Consider the following 17,745-nt stretch of genomic DNA (forward strand, 5'->3'; position numbering starts at 1 on the left):
ATCAACTTGTAATAAGTCAGATATGCCACTGATATCATAACTGTCCACTCAAAGTAGACGTGTCAATACAATATTAATCTTGGTCAGATGCTTCTTGGAAACATCATGAATGCCAGCTTTCAAAAGTTCAAAAAATCATTAAGTAAACAAATGACATAAATAGACACCTTTCTACTGAAGTCAAAGACCATGGAAGAGCTGGGAAATCCCAGAAATCTCGAGACTTCTCTTGAAATATGGGGAGATCCCATAAAAAGTCCTAGCATTTGCAGGTTCTCTATGGCCGTGGAAACTACTCTTATTGCAGAACTAAGAGGTATTCCTTCTTCCCCCTGGAAATCCCTGTAAGGTTGGGGTGAACATAACTACATCTCCTTCAAAATTAACATCACACAGATGTTGGGATGCAGGTGGAGGCAGGGTAAGCTATGTAACATTGCCCTTGCTTTGCTCTTCAGAAACTGGCAATGCTCAGAAAGCCACTCCTGATAGCTGCTGAAACACTCCAGGGGAAAACTTCTCCTTGGCAGCTACAAGGTCATTTACATGAGACAAGAATACTACTCAAGAAAACCCTGAAGCAGAGAAACACAGCAAGTGCATGAACATCACTGTTCCCACGGCACTAATTCTCTTACTCTCAGTGCTGCAAAGGGCATGATCTGAGGGAAACATTCTAACAGATGTTAACAGAGAAGTCTTTTGAGAAAGATTACACATCTGAAATAAATGTAGGTAGGTGTGACATTATCAAATTTACTGCAGAACTTTTCAGCAAAGCACATCAATATTAACGGTGATGTTTTTCTACTGATGCAATAAAAATTACTTTCTTCCTTCTATGGCATTACAGCAAAATCCTGTATAAAATGCAATACTGTATTATGCCAACTCCCATAAATCAGAGATGCAAGTAATAGGGCATCCTTGTCAATACAGTGGCTGCAGAGATCATCTAGTCCATTCCCTGCCAACAACAAGCATGCTGATATAATAAACACGACGCCTCTCTTCATCAATTCTGCATGTTCTTACAGACCATAAGACTAGGTACTGTGGACACTGACTCCATGCTTTGCAGAGCTGGTACTTTGAACTTGGCAAAGCTCAGCACTGCAATGCTTAGTGTTGCAGTTTTGATGGGAAGTCGCAGCTGGTTATCTCTAGTTTATCTCTAGAAGCTGCGGGATGGATGCTCAGTTTTCTCCTCACAGGCAGACAGAAGCAGTGATGTTGGGATTAGCAAATTCTGCCTGCAAGCACTAGCAGAGATCTGTAAATGAGTAGGGCTGATTTAAAGCTAATTTAATAACCATAGTGCTGCCTCTTCTCAATTTAACTTGTCTGTTCTTTTTGGAAACAGGCCAACTTGGCAATCTGAGCCAAGATTGAATTATGCTGGCTTGGATTTTTATAATGCTTTTTATATTCTCCATCTCAAGTGAGTAATGAATTTAGTTGTGCTGAAACAGTTGTGAATACATCTAGTAAAAAGGCACTCTCTGACTCCTCACCTGCTACAACAATCTCAGCAGTATCATTTACTTCACACCCTGACAGTGTTGTGGCATGTAGTTTTGAATTTTGGTGAGCCAACTTTTCGAAACTCTTTTGGGATACTGAAAAGCTGTTAAATGAACATTGGAGTCAACACCACAGGAGAATAATCTCTATTTAATTTCACACAGGTAAATCAGCCCAGATTCCACCGGTGATATATGGCTTCATTGCCATCATCTTCTGGTCTAGGTACAAAAGCATTATTTTTCCACAGTAGTAATGAGCAAAAATATTCATATAAATGATGTTACAGAATCAGATATGGTACCTGGCTTGCTGCCAGCTGCACAGTCATTGTGCACTGATGCTTACACCCATCTTCTCTTCATAACTATGTATCATCCTCCTAAAGTCCTATTTCTGTGAACACTCCCCAAAGGAGGAAATGATGTAACTGAGACCAATAGTCTCTGGATAGTCATCCCAAGCACTTCCCCATCCTAAAAATAAAGTAGACCAAATGTTGTGATTTTCTAATGCTTCAATGACATATTATTCTGACAATGAATCCAAAGTATCTAAAATTTATTGCATTTAATATAGATGTTTAAATAAATTCCTTCTCTTCCACATGCCAGGAAGAAAAAAATTAAAGAAACAGATAAACACAAAGAATTTAAGCTGATGGACTTCAGTTACCTGGACTAAAGTACCTCTGTGACAGGAGGATCCACTGCATGTTCATAAAGAGAGTCAAAACAATTATGATGGCCAGATTGGTCAAGATCAAGCAAGACTCTGATTTTATACTTCATCCAAGCTATGGCTTGTCTAAAATTTCAATTCATTCTACTACACATTTGAAATACTGAAATGGGCAGACTTACAAGAGAAAGGGCCACTTACTAAAATAACAGCATTGCCTTCCTTTATTTTTATAGACTTCTTAATATTATTAACCAAACCCAATTCTACTAAAACCCACAACAGTAAATTAAATCACTTTCCAGGATGGCATCAATGTGAAGTGATTTTCACACTTTTTTTGTTCTTCCTTTCCCCAGTTAAATACTCTGTCTCTGACATAACACGTCCTTTTTTTATATGGTTAATATATGTAGTTAATTATATTCCACCAGGGCAGGCCAAATTCAATTGAATATTTCTTTGTCAAACATGTCTGAAATGAAGCTAAAGAGCAGCCACGACTCCATGACTTTTGGTGGAGGTGTATTGTAAATGCTGAATTTAACCCTGTCTTCAGACATACTAGTGACACAGACTGTCCAGCAGCTCTGAGATGTGACAGTCACAAATCCTAAATACTCAAGGAGATTAAGCTGAGGCTAGAAATCAATTTGGTTTTTATAGAATCACCAAAACTTTTGCATTTTTGTAGGACCAAGGTATGTCTCTATGAGACAATAGAGCAGTTTGGTGCCTGGGGTGGGCACCATGGGAAGGATATCTCCACTGAGTGCACCTTTTTCCCCCCCACCACCAGAGACCATGGGTGAGCAGCCTGAGATCCAGAGTGCTCCTGGCAGTGGCTCCCGTGGCAGCATTTGTACCCAGTGAGCAGAGACAGAGCAGCCACGTGGGGATTATGGTGTCCCCAACACCCTCAAGCAGCTGAGCTGGGAGTGACAGGTCTTACCCACTCAAAATGCTCTCAACCCCTCTCTCCACTCCCAACGCAGTCTGCATCGTGTTATAGATTTCCTTTAAGGAAAATAAATTTTACATTTCAAGCACAGGAGAGGCAATTCAACGTCTGCAAAAGGTATTTGGGGAATGGACAGGGAGGCACAGCCAGAACCAGCAGGCAGATGGCCTCTCTTTTTGATTCAGATCTCCTTTTTATGATTGCTTGGCCTATTCTGCATCTATTCACAGTCAACAAACTCTCTGGCCACATTACAAAGGCTTCCTTTGGCTCAGTGTGAAACATAGTCAACAGATTTATTAAAATTAGTGGAACAAAGAAAATTTTTTTTTACATACCCCTCTCTTCCAGCCTAAAATACACTCACTTGTCAGGTCCAATATGCTTCATTTGTCATGACTTTCAGTAAAACTTGGAGAATTTTATTTGGAAAGAATCCAGTCAGGGCTGCACAGCACAACTGATACACTCTTCAGTGGCAGCAGTGAAGCCAACGTGCCAATAAATTTCATTAAGGGGATTGCCAGTTCCCACACAATTCTGCCACAGAGAAAACAGCAAGGGATTACAAAGAATTCAACCCCCCAATTCCTAGTGATTCGGAAATTGCCAAGACGCTCTAGTACCCATCAGCTCAGGCAGAGCAAAAGCAACGAAACCTGTTGGAGACCCTGCTGGGAATAATGAAAGTGAAAAGTAATTTTCATTCATTAAAGCCTCTTTATTCAACAAAAATTCTGATTGACACCAATAAGGGACCTGCGTGACTAAATGATACTTACTTTGTACAAATACAGCTGGGGTAGGATGAATCCTAACTGCCTACATTCCCATTGTTTTTTGGGTCAAAACTTATAAAGATCTATGTTGTATATTTTCCAGCTTTAAAAGTTACTGTAAGAGAACTCAGCGTGTTAAATATTTGAAAAATTGAAACACCTCTCATCTGGATGAGCTAACTCAGAAAACCTTCATTTTAACTGATGGGCCAGCTGGAGCCATCAGAACCTTCAGTGGCACACGTAGCTTCTCCAGTAAGCCGACCAAGGAGCGACCACGGTTACGGCTGCTCAAACCACAGAGATCTGTTCTCAGGCAACTGGGAGTGACCTACTCTTTCTAATACCTCTTATTTCCCAAGTTAGAATTTATCGTTGCTTTCGTTATGAATTTTAAAAGTTCTAGGCCTCATAACACCATCCCACTCACAGTTAAAATGTTCAAGCCACACAGGACGGTTGCCTCAGCAGAGCATCCAGCTGGGGAGAGAGAGGGGATGGTTTGTGCTATTCTCTGCTTAATCATAAGCATTTCCTGAATTATGTTTCTCATCCATGATTATGCACCTGACACTGTAGCCTCTCTGTGGTGCTTTCTGAATCTGGAATGTATATGCACAGGCATGTATATCTTTATGGACTAGCACTTGTCACTTAAGGCACTGGATAAAATTATCAGTACAGTCTGCAGAAAATATTCAAGGTAACAAGACAACAACTTACTTGTCCTCTCTGTTTATGCAGTATCTGGAAACTCTTTTTAGGAAGGAGATAAACAAGTTTCATTTAATCATACAACTATTAAAATCAGCCCCTGACAAGACCTCTAATAAAACTGCTAAGTTTTAAAATTAAATTTAATCAGTTGGCTTTTCAAAATGTCAAAAATGACAGCTTTTAAATTGTGAGGACTTCTGAAGCCTAGACTAAATATTTGCCCATAGGTCACTTCAGGGGAAAAACAAGAAAGTTTTGTAAAGCATCATAAGGTGTTTTTTTTTAAAGTTTAATTTACACAGACCTCTAACCTGGCAACACTCAGCCACTTTCTCTCCCCTTACCTGACCTTAACCAGGAAAAAAAAAAAAGTACAGTTTTAGCAACAAAAGGCTTTCTTTGAAGGTACCACACTGAGTCTATTCATAAAGAAAGCAAGCAAAAGCCAAAGATGCAATTCACTCCTCTTCATGCAGACATCTGAACAGACAGGTAGGATGTGGTGGAAGGGGACTGGGCAAAAGGGATGAAGCTGTGGGAGAGCAGAGAGGAGCTGCCAATAGAGCTGGAGTGTTCTACCCAGCCACTTGCCTTGTTAATGATTACTGCACCCCAGGGAAGGAGAAGTGCCCTGTCACCACAAAGGGGATGCTGAAGTGAGTCTAGGTCAGCTGTTCTGTAAACATGCTTTGCTTCATGTTCGCTTTTTTCTAGCATGGTCTCAGGTGGACAGAGTCATGGCTGCAAGCAGAAACCTTAACAAAACCAGCCTGCAACCTGCAGGTACTGGATTTGACCAAAGCTTTTAAGCTTCCAGTATAAAGTTTATGTAGACAGCACTTCTGAGTCTGTCACACACACACACACACACACACACACACACACAGAGGTATATACAGATAACTGCACATATACAGTCACTGTAGTCTCAGGAAAGTCTACATATAAGAAAAGATACTCCCAGTTTTTACCCTTACGTGGCACTCAGATGACCCTCCTAGCAAAGGTAGAACCCCAGTTCTGACACTACACAGAATTAGTTACAGCAACAGGCAAACCAGTCCCCTCTGTTTGCGTAAACTGGATGAAAAGGGGAGATGGAGTGATCTACCCACGGTCATCTGTGTACAGGCTCAGGGAATGTACAAAAGGAAGGATATGCCGGGTGATCCTACCTCACCTGCTCCTCCATCAGGATCATCCAGCACAAACCTGCTGCTAAAATGGGGTATATTTTACATAATGCTGTGCACAGCACAAAATTGTCTTTAAAAACAGTTTTATTTACTTTGAAAATAAAGATTTCTTTTTAGTAGACTTTGTCTTTAGAGTGCATAGGAGAGTTTGCTTTTCAAGGACTGAAGGGAAAGCTCTTATCGTGTTCCGATGCTGAAGACTTTGATCACTATTGCATGTCTGATGAAGTCGTAATGCAGCACACAAGCAAACATCCATTGTACATTTTCAATTCAAACCTAAAATTTAGATGTATGAAGACCTAGACCTGTCTGCTGAGCAAATAGTTTTGAAAAGGGCTCAACCACTTCAGAAGTCCCTGAAGCAAAAACAACCAAGAAAAATGTTTGCATTAGCTCTAAACAAACTTTAGAAAAAATACCATTTGACTTCTAGAGTACTTAGTAATAAGTCACTGCCCCATGGGGCAAAATCTCATATATGCTGTTCCACTTCATTTTACTCAGTGAATAACCCTCTTTCTCTACCTACACTATAGTCACTTATCTCTTCACAAGTCAGAGATATTTCTCACGCTATATATCTGAGTAAATTATTGTATTTCCACAGAGGCTTTATCTGTAAAAATTGGTATCATCTATACATGGCCATTATAAACTCATCTCTCACCATGACATTAAAATTGTTATTGTTTCCTTGACATCAACTCCCCACCCAATCAATTATCTGGCTATCAAGGCATTTACACACACAGGATGTAAATGAGAGCAAAATCTGGTCAGCCACACTGAGCTCAGTCAACAACCTACAATCAATTAAAGCTAATCAGAGAATTTGTCTTACAAAAAATGGAGCTTCCAGAAAATGATACAGTCCATCTACAGAGAACACAGGTATACGTGTAGTATATGAAGAAATGCACTCTCTGGGTAAGGTCCCCACATACAAAAACCTTTACAGCTGCAGTGGCAGTGACACCACTTTGAAATCTGCAGCATTGGAGGACTGATGCATGAAGGAGAAACTGGCTGCTGGTTGATAGCAAAAAGTGCCTGTAGGCCAAAGATTTAACATGCTCCAATTATGAAATATTGGGTAGAAAGACATAGATTGCAAGTCACAAAAGTAAAGCCAAGTATGCCTGCATTTCCTAAGGCTAAACAAGCTATTGAGAAATACATTCACAGAATAATATGACACAGTGACCCCATCCTATGTCTGAAAAAGAACAGAAATCAGCACAGATTCCCCTGAAAAGCTGAGTTATGTCCCAGACACACAGCAGCCATCCACATCTGGGCAAATGCAGTGTGATCCAAAAGCCTCTGATGAAAAAGGCACGTTGCCTATTTCCAATTAAATGCAACAGGCACAGGGTTACAAGCCTCTAAGTTTTAGGTCAAACTATGATACACTGTTGTGATTTCTAAGAATCAATAAAAGTTAAAGGTTCTTTGACACCACTAAACTGAACACTCAGTTTCTGTTATCAGAGGATACAGGCAAAAAGGAACAATTATATTTCTCTTTATGTGCAGGCAGGCTGCTGGCTTATTGTTACTATTTGGGCTTTATTTCCAGCCATACTTTCCTGTAAGACTTTAACCACTTCTGGTGAGCACTAAAGTATAGTCAGAATCTGTACATTAATGAAAAAAATCCCTTCTAACCAGGATTTAAGAGGAGAAGTCAAGCTAGCAGTGCCTAGCTTCTACCAAAGTCCCGTGAACTGCCAAGGTTAGATGCTTTCAGCAGCACCACCAGCATTCATTCTGAGAGCCCAAGACCATGAAGTTTAAACATGGTGTCTTGGACTGTATGCCAATAGCTCAGGGCAGCAGGAACTACACCGCACAGTAGCCTTGTCAAAAAGATCCACTTCCATACAAAATACAAGTCCAAAATAGCAGCTAGTCACAAGCAAAACCCAAGCACCCTACTAGATGAACCACAAAGTATCTTTGTGACCAAGTGTTACAACTGCAAAGTTCTTTTCCTTCCTATTTAAAAAAGTTAATGAAAATGCTCTTCCTTGGCATATTATCACTGATCCTGTTACACTGGACATGCACAATAGCCTTGAAAGAGCCCTCAGCATGCACATGCAAACACAGTTTGTAATTGGATGTACAAAACTACAGAAGAAAACTAAACACCTCTTGTGTTGAAGAAAAGGATTCATTGCTTCTTCTTGGGAAAACCATTACATGTTTTATGATTTAAAGTAGTCTCTCAAGTTAAGAGAATACACTGAAAACCAGTACTTGCCTAAGACTCCCCAACAGCAGGCTCTAAGCGTTTTACCTAAACTTATCTGCAGTTTTAGTTTCAGTCAGTAAAGCTTAGGCACAAGGCAGTTAATGTGAGCTTCACAGGGGCCCATGGTGGAGTTTCAGGAGGTTCAGTCCTGGCCCAAAGCCATTACTGGCAAAACTGCCATCTAGCTCGTGGGGCAGAATCTCGCTCCAGCTTTCAACCAAGGGTTCTGGAGCTTTTCCATTTGCTCCCTGTACTGCAGAAGGACAGTGTCTTCCTCCTCTTCCTGGCCTTGAGAGATGCCCATCAGAGATCATGAAATCCGAAACAGCACAGACTAACTTTCTACTCCAGAAGCAGCGTTATGGATTTTCATGGAACTACCAGACACTTTCTGTGAGGTGTCAGAGAGTCTATAAGTTTCCCAAATGCACCTGAGTTCTGTAAACTCCTGAACTCCCTGTGCTTCAGTCTCAGACTCTGGTAATCATTCTCCAGCATTCAGAGTCTCATCACACAGATTGAATGAGACTCGGTCAATCCTACATACACACCGAGAAATAAATCCTACGCTTTCCTCTGTGTAGCATGAAGGGTGTTTGACCTGCAATTTCTTGGCAATTTTGCAGAACAGGGGAAAGAAGGGGTTGATACTCACACAGCTTAATCTGTGAATTTCTCCTTGATTCACTCGCCTAGTGGTCCTTCTCTTCTTCCGCAGTTCACTGGACTCCTTTCTGAATCTCCCACGAAAGCTCATTGTATCCGCAGGAATTAAGCACCAAACAAATCTCTCTTTAAAAACTATGCTCCTTTAACCTCCTTTCTTCAGCAGCTTCAGCACAACAACTGGAAGCTGCGTACACTGTTCAAGGGGGAAGTATGTCTAAAAGTTACATGCTGTATCCACAGTAACTGAACAGAAAGAAGAAGAAAACCAGCAATAACTCATTTCTTCCTGTGAATAATATTGTGCTATTAAGGCGAGAGTGTCTCATTAAACCATAAATACACCCAGCCCCCACCTGTAATGCAAATTGAAATAGGAAGTTGTAGAAAAAACACTGCAACTGAAAATCTATCTTTGTCTGAAACACCATCACATCCTTTCTCCTCACCACCCTCTCTGATTTGAAAGCCTAAACAACTGCACTCTTGCTTCATGTGCATCTGCAAGCCAAAAAAAGTCATTCACAGAACAGCCACCTCCTCCTGAGCCCCTTGGCAGCAGACTTCAACCACTGAGCACACAGTGACAGGTTTGTGCTGCCAGGGCCCATCTCTGCTTTTGGACCAAGGTAGCAGTTCCCCTTTCAAAATGGCAGGAAACATCAATAAGAGGAAGCACCCTGCAAATTCCTAAATTTGCAGACAGTTGTAAAAAGTGGAAAATAGAGAAATTTATATGCTGGTATATCCAAAATGCATTTTTGTCTTGTGGAAACCTGGTTTTAGAAAGGCTTGCAACCTGGCAACTAAGAAACTGGTTGCTTCGCCCTGCTTCCACTTCAGGGGAAAGTAAAGCTGCCAGACAGAGCCTGCTCCCCAGATGCCCCACACAGGAGCCATCTCAGCAGCTCTCCCATCCCACTACCCTACACAGCAATCCCAGCAGCTCCTTTTCTCTGCTACCCTGCTACAGGGGCAATCCCAGCAGCACCTTGACAGGCTAGAAGCCCCTCACTCAGTGCCTCAGAACTGCAGTGGCAATGGGAGCAGTGACATGGTCAAATCAAACTATTCTTAATTAAGGTAGGAGACTCACTCTGTGCTTGGCTGTCTGAAGGCTGGCAGGGCATAAAGGTCTTTCAAAACCGAACAAACCCCCTCAGTGCCCACACATGTTCATACACACACACAGAACCTTTTCTTCTTTGTTCCAGCTGAGGATTCATCCTGCTGCAGCAGCAATGCTACACTCCCCTATACACACAGCTTTTATGTGGCATGCATTGGGTTTTTAGTTTTATTTAATATCTGTGTGCATAACTAAGACAAAGTGATAGTTTTTTTGCTTTCTCATTCTGGATTTTTTGCAAATTGGACAATAAGCATCTTTTCCACAACTTGTTTCAATTAAGTACTCTGAGATCTGCAGCTTTATCCTGAGTGACATTTTCTGTTCTTTTTCTTTCTAACAAATAATTCTGAATTCTATGAACTCTTTCACACGTTTCTCAGCATTAGAAATTTGATTCAGCATTACATTTGATCCAAAGTAACAAACCTCTGCAGAAGTTCCAAGGATTGTTCCATATGCTGGATTTCCGAGCCAGGAGAACAGTCACACCGAGCCCAGCGTGTCTGACCTGAGCACTATAAAACCACATCGGTCTGATCAGTTTGCTTTCCTCTCCCACTGTTAAAACATGGTACAACTTCATGAATTAAAGCCCCATCTCATTGTTATCTTTGTCATTCAGCTTTGCTTCTGAGAAGATCACCTCCTTTAAACTGTTACCAGTCTGCTGTGCGACTGCTTAAGACAGATTTCACTGTACTCCTACTTAGGGATAAAAACCATCTGTGTCTAGCACTAGAAAACAGAAAGGACAACAGAAACCCTTTGCCAAGGTATGCAGACATTTCAAGTGGCTACCAGTATAGAACCACAACATTAACCAAGTTGGAATCACCCTTGTTTTTTCTCAAACTACCACACTATCTATACTGGAGGCCCTGGTGCCTCTCATATAACACAGTGAACGTGGCTGCCAAGATGAGAGGCCCTTGCCAGAAGTTAAATTTAACGCTGGAATCATCAGCTCTGCTGGCTTCACTTTAGGCAGGTATCAGTTCCTCTCAGAGGCTCCTTTGCCTATCCATTCCTTGCTGTAACTGGCACACAGAACAAGCAGAGCTCCATCTTTGCTTTACTTGGGAAGGCTCTCTCCCAGCTTCCTGCCTCCTGCAGCATTGACTGGCCCCTCCAGGTTGTCCTTTCCACTGAGATAAGGGTCACTAGTGCTTCCTGAAACTTTAATGAACTTGTATTACTCCAAAATAATACAAAATATGAACTTAGGTTCAAGTTTCCAGCTGGTCCTTATCCAGTTTACTCCACTGAGTATCTTTTGTCAGAAGGATTTTCATTCCTAATACTATTAATCCTCATTTATTTCCATATCTCTGACAGACAGACTTTTGTGAACAATGCTAAAGGCAGTTAGCATTGCATTTTCTCAACACCAAGGCATTAAAAGGTTGAAGTAATGAAATAACAAATAAGCTACAGCATTCACGCAGAGATATGAACCAAAGTAATAGTAAACAACTGCAAATAAAGACTCCACTTTCTTAGATCTGTTTTGAATGCAAATCCCTCTACACTTGTAATGGGGAATAACAAAACCATTCAAGTGTCTCATAATGCTTTGTCCTGTAGCAGAAGTACAAAGCAAACTTCATTAGCATCAGCGTGACTAAAAGATTTCCTAATTTCTCCTCAAGACTTCTCTACCTCTTCAGTTAAAGGTCCTGAGTAGTTTAAGATGAAAATAAAATCAGTTAATAAGAATAAAGCTCCTGTGCTGCTTTTAAATTCAGAACTACTATGTATAAGGCAAGAAGTATTATCCATACCCCAGCCTATCCCAAGAAAAGAGGTATTTGGTCATAGGAAAACCACAAGCCTTGGTTTACATTTGTGAACTGCTGTACCCAATTCATATAGTCAAAATAAGGGTGCTGAAGCCTTTCAGAAAACGATAAGTTATGTAAGGTAGTTAATTTAGTGTTTAATTGCCTTCTGCTCTGCTGTCTTTGTGGGACATGTTCATCTGCTCCCAGCATTTCTCAGAAACTTATAATATCTAGATAAGAAAAATAGTAACATTTGATATCTCTACTCCAGCTAAGGAATAGCTATGCATTCCTTTTGTTGCAAAGCCACTAGCATTAAGTGTTCTAACAGGGGTCACAAGTTATTAAAGAACCTTAAATTCCCTTTTCCTACATTTCCTCTAGAGCTTCTCATTTTCCTTCTAGATCTATTCACTGTCTTAGATAATTTACTTCAGTTTGAATTGTAATATATGTAAAAAAAATTGAACGCAACTAATCCACTTCTACAGTAGGTCATTGGGAAATGTATTTCACTAATGCTTTGCTAGCAGCCATAGAAAGATAAAAAAAAATTCAGTTCCTAAAGTGTTTATCTTCAGCTAGCATAAAAGACACCCCAAAACATGTTGAATATTTGAGTTGCTGTATAGCAAATACTGAATTCACTGTATTGTACTTCTAAAATAATAAAATCTACCAACTCCAACGAAGAAGGATCGAGAAGTGATGCTTCAGTTGCTCACACGGACATTCCTCTTCCCTGTCTCTCCCTGTCCCCACCAAATTTAGAGCAGAAAAAAAAATCTCATGTAAACATCGAATTCATAGCAAATTTCAGGGAATGAATGCTTCACTTCAGCTCAGGACTTCTGTCCAGAAGCAATGGTGACATGTACAAACAGTGCAACTCAAAAACATAGTCTTGACTTATGCCAGTGTATATATAAATAATTGCACACCCACAGTCATTACACACCTAATCGTGACTCGGGCCTTTGCTTCACAGATTTGAGAGACAGTTTTATGAACAAGCAAGAAAACTCCTTTTGCTGGAACAAGCTGCACCAAGTGCCTATTACACCTATTCTAAAATTAAATTCTGAAATGAAACACAAGCATCTCATAATAAGACTTGCTTCATGTATAAACTAAGACCACTGTGATGACAGTGACACTGCCATTCATACAGTCTTTGCAGAATAGACCAGTACGGAGAGATCTGTCCAACACACTTAACGTTTCACCACTTGGCACAGTGCAGATAAGAACCTGCCTACCTCCCTTGAATGACTTGTGGCATTTCCAGCAAGTCACAGTTCTTGGTAGAACCACAGCAATAAAGTCGTTGAAGAAAAACCAAAGGATGCCAGCCCTGCCCAACACCCGGCCCCTGGGCAGAAACAGAGACAATCCTGCACTTTGTGACCATGCCATTATCACATGGTGGGCAGGCAGCTCTCAGCTCAAATACTGGGGAGAAGAAAAACAAGGTACCCTGGAGTGGGTCACAAAGAGCCCTTTAGATTCTGGGGGTTTTAATTTTAATTTTTTACGTTATTTTTTCAAAACTTGGAGACCTAGCTGGCATACTCAACTTCTGAGGCCAATAATGAGATTAACGCAGTTCATACCCCGCAGCATGCAGGCAGTGCCAGTACACATACTATTGCTGCTTTTTGTATATGCCTCATCTTGTCTTCAGTGTCAATCCCCCAGCAAGTCCCCCATCGCTGTCTGTCACAACCTGAACAGGGCAATGCTGCCAGAAGTGAGTTATGTTTGGACAAAGCCAGACACATCAGATCCAACGTGCTGTCCTTTCTGCTGTCACAGTGCCCGCTAGGAAATTGATTGTACTGAGTGGCAACACACTGAATGTGTTTTTTCAGATACAAGTGCCAAAAATCTACTAATGGGACAGTGAGACTAAAGCTGAGGCGACAATGACTGGACATCACACACTCATCTTACCTGCATTGTCCAGGCATCGGCAATAGCGTGTGCTCTGGGGTGGTTTGTGACTGTGACTGAAAACTGCACTTCCCAAAAGCTTCATGGTGGACAGGTAAAGCAAATTACTACACTGGGCCAGAAAAAGATAGGTGGTTTTTACTAGCACCTAACAAAAACAACAGAAAGTACTAGCGACCTCCATCCCAATCCCATTGTCAAAGACTGAACATTCCCTCTCTTCCTCCTCCCCCATCAAAAATCAAAAAACAAATCAAACCAAGAAGAGATCGTATTTTGGAATTAAATGCTCAGTGTTGGTCTGTGCTTTGAAAATGTCCTTTAAAAAAAAAATTAAAAAAATAAAGGAAAAATACGAAACCAAAACAATGTAAACATAAAGGTAAAAAAATTGAGTTAGAAAAACGACATCTGAAGCAACCATTTGCAAAGTCACTCTGGTACTGTATCAACTGCAAGCAAATGACATTGTTTTTTGAGAAATATGACTCCACCTATGGCCTAACAACTTAAGCTGATACATCAAGCCTTGCACACAAACACTCCACAAAGCCTTTAGAATAGCTGATGCTTGCATTTTGCCCACACATCCATACAGTTAGCTCTGACCAGGCAAAGGGCTGGGAATTCATCACAGTTAAAACAACATCAGCACACAAGGTGAGCTCTCCAAGGCAGGGAGACAGTCCCCCTGCATAAATATCCATGAAAAGCAGCCCTTATATCTGTCAGAGCTCTGCTAACAGATCTTTCCAGATATCAGTCCCTGATGTCAGAGACTCCACCTATGTCAATCCACTTCTTTTCTTCCCAGCTGGACAGTGTGCTGATCTCAGCGATTCCTCCCTGCGTGCCCTCACCTTTGTTTCATGCCCCAGATATTAGTGCACTCATGCAGAACACGTTTATGAGAGGCTGCTGTATTTCTTTGCCCTGTGTGAAAGGCTAAAACAGCCCCTCCAGCTGAACTGGTGGTGACAGGAGCCGTCCCCAGGTCGAACGTGCCAGTCTCTTCGTGCCTTGCCAGAGCAATTCACCCGTGGCTGGAGGGGTTCCTGGGGGGGTTGAGGAGAAGGCCTTGGCAGGGCAATCTGGCAGTTCCCAGCCTGATCTCACGCCGTGCTCAAGGGCCATTTCATCACCTCAACCATGTAAGCACTCACAAGAGCTTATTAATAATGTCCATGCTCAAAAAGCCATTTACCCCTTTGCTGATTTTACAGCTCCTATGGAATGTCTTGTTGTCCTCCTGTTTGGGAAGCAGGCTTGGCTGACCCAGAAGCAGTCCCTTCCTCCTCCACAGCCTAGGAATGCTGCTTCCCCTGCACACACTGTCCCACTCTGTCTTTGCCACTGCAGTATCTCTATCAGCTCACCCTTCAAGAACAGCAGCACCATTCCAGCAGCTTCTCAAGCTGGAAACCCACCTGCACCCAACACGAATATGACACGTTCCCTTGCCACAAGGCTGACAAGGGCCTTGGAGAACCTACTGGAGACAACCCTGAAGCCTCCAGCAACGACCACATGTTATCACTTACAGAACACCACGATCACAGCTCTCATGTGTGCGGCTGTTCCTCACCTAACCCCGCCAGCCCTCGGGAGACAGGAGCCACGGGGGGAGCAGAAAGAGTAGGGGCACTGGTACTGCTGTGGTGCTGCCAGCTGGTCCCCTTTGCAAGTGCCAGAGTCCCAGGGGCACACTGGCACTGTAGACTCACTGAGAGCACAGCTGAGCTCAGTCACCACAGGCTGCTGTCCCGGCTGGCTTTGCACAGGTTGGGTAGAAATAGGGCTGCACTTACTCTCTCTAAGCAAATAAAACGCTGCTTCTTACGCCGGCAATCAGGTTGGAAGAATAAACTTTCCATTAGCAATGTTGTCCTGCTGATGTGTACAAAAGCAAAATATGCAATTACTTTAATTTCTTCTTTACTTTCGTCCACTGGGAAATTTCAAATAAACATTACCCCTTTTGTTTTCATTTACATGGATTGGAATCAGCCCTTGATAACAACACACATAGTGATGAAGGGCCAGGAAAGGTGATTAAATAATTTAAATCATCTTAATTTACACTATCTCCAGACATATCAATGCAGCTGTGACTTGGGCTTCTGCTGCATGCTTTTTTGATTGCAATTTTAATCCTTGTTATTCATGTCTATGCTATGCTGCAGAAATGATTTTTCATTTTCTTTACCAAGAAAAGCCCAGAGCAGACATCTGGTTTATAAAGAGAATCCACATTTTCACCCAATTTTCCAGCTGGAATAACTGAAGCAAAAGGAGGTTGGGCAACTCACTCATTTACTCAAGGTCACAATCAACATCTACAATGACATAATATTGATATAAAATACCCTGGAATCCTCTTCACTGGTTTTTTATTTTTTTTTCTTTTAAGTACTAAAACACACTCCCTTCCATACGTGTGCAAGCTGACTGTACAACTGTTTTTGTGTTTGATACCACATATTTGTAACATATATTCAATGTCACAGATTCCTGCCAACTCTCTTCTAGTGCCTGTGGGTATCTTAAGCAATTGAGAAAGCAACTGCATGTAATAATTCATCAGCTGGATCCTATAACTGAAAGTTAAATAATGGCATTTTGGAAGAGATAAAAAAGCACACAAATTTCAAAGGCAGATAAGCAAGATTACTTTCTTATTTTAGCAAAAAAAAAAAAATAAAAAGGGAGTGAAGTATAAAACCCTGCAAGTCAGATTTACATTAGTTAAATTTGCTATATGAGAAGGAGAAAAAGACAACTTGCATCCCTTTGACATTGTCATTCTCTTTCTGTTTTCCTGGAACACAGAAAACAAAACAGCATAGTGGAATAGACACTGCCAACATCTGAGATGGTATTTCCTACTCTGACACAACTTTCCACAGACCCAGAGAATTGTTTCACCTTTCCATGCCTTTTAAAAAAATTTCTTAATTAAAAACTGCTAATCCTAATTGAGACTTAGAACAAATACTCAATCTTCAGTATTACCAAAACAAGCAGGTTAAAAAACTCAAGGAAAATACCGAAGTAGCAGTGGTTAGGGTCCCTGGGAGAGCCCTACAGTTCGTGAAAGCCTGTGTAAAGTCATTTAAACTAAATATAACCCAACCCTGGCAAAAAAGAGATATAATATAATCCATCAAGTTCTACTCCTTCAGTTATCCCAACCTCACAGCAAAGGAATATCCAGTGGGCTGCTGTGGGTCCTGACACACAGACACGGAACCACACACCAGCAAACCTGCAACACACAGGGACTGTAACCTGCAACAAATGCAAAATAATTCAAGGGAGCAGAAGCAACCAAGCCCACGTATTTGCCATGTGTAGGAGGCAAGACCACGCCAAGTGCAGTGCTATTTCAGTAGCAAACAAAGTACAAATGTTCACCTGGAGGTCACACTAAATTCCAGTTTATGGAAGCACGGTTGTAACATGTAGGATTTAACCCAGATTTCTGCACCTGTGTGAGTCTACAGATGCTTATGTCAAAGTACAGAACACATCAGTATAACAGTGTTTCTCCTGAATACTCTCAGTTTGCACTCATGCATGTTCCCAGCCTGAGATGGCACCAGCATATTCATTAGTTCTAAAAGACTTGTCTCTCATGAAATTTTTTCAGTCATCCATCAAACTTACACATTTTGTGGCAAGCAAATCCAGTTTTAATATTAATTCTGTAATTTTTTCCTCACAAACTTGCCCCCTATTAGTTTAATTTGATGATTCCTACTTCATTTGTCTCAATGTTGAAAGAAAAAAATGCTAGCAAAGCCTCTGATCATTCTTGATTTTTATGGCTTTCATCATATCCCTTCAGTTATTTTTCAGGCCAGTCCAGGCCTAGTCTTTATGTACATATGTAGTCATGGACTAATTTTGCTGATCTTCCTCGCCCTTCTCTGTAATTTTCCAATTCCAGTAAGTCTGTTTCGAATTGTATGAGGTATTAAAGCCCTCCCAAGAAGTTGCTATGGAACTCTTCTATCCAAGGACAGATCAAAAAGCAAAATTTATTTATGATTTCTCAGTGAGCTGGAAAACAGGACCAAAACTATGTCATTCTTA

General features: G+C 41.2%; 1 protein-coding gene across 16 annotated transcripts in view; it reads right to left on the reverse strand.

Moving 5' to 3' along the window:
* DOCK10 (dedicator of cytokinesis 10) overlaps positions 1 to 17,745 on the reverse strand; it is a 148,472-nt gene that overhangs the window by 92,400 nt on the left and 38,327 nt on the right. Inside the window, exon 1 of one of the 16 annotated variants that reach the window (XM_027751249.2) lies at positions 8,774 to 8,911. The exons of the other annotated variants lie outside the window; for them this stretch is intronic. Coding sequence (XP_027607050.1) covers positions 8,774 to 8,875 — 102 coding nt within the window. The 5' untranslated portion in view covers positions 8,876 to 8,911. Of the gene's footprint in view, positions 1 to 8,773; positions 8,912 to 17,745 lie in introns of those variants that run through there. 16 annotated transcript variants of the gene reach the window in all.

This window comes from Pipra filicauda, unplaced genomic scaffold (assembly GCF_003945595.2).
Source record: "Pipra filicauda isolate LSUMZ 115617 unplaced genomic scaffold, ASM394559v2 scaffold199_size1391877_pilon, whole genome shotgun sequence".
NCBI lineage: Eukaryota > Metazoa > Chordata > Aves > Passeriformes > Pipridae > Pipra > Pipra filicauda.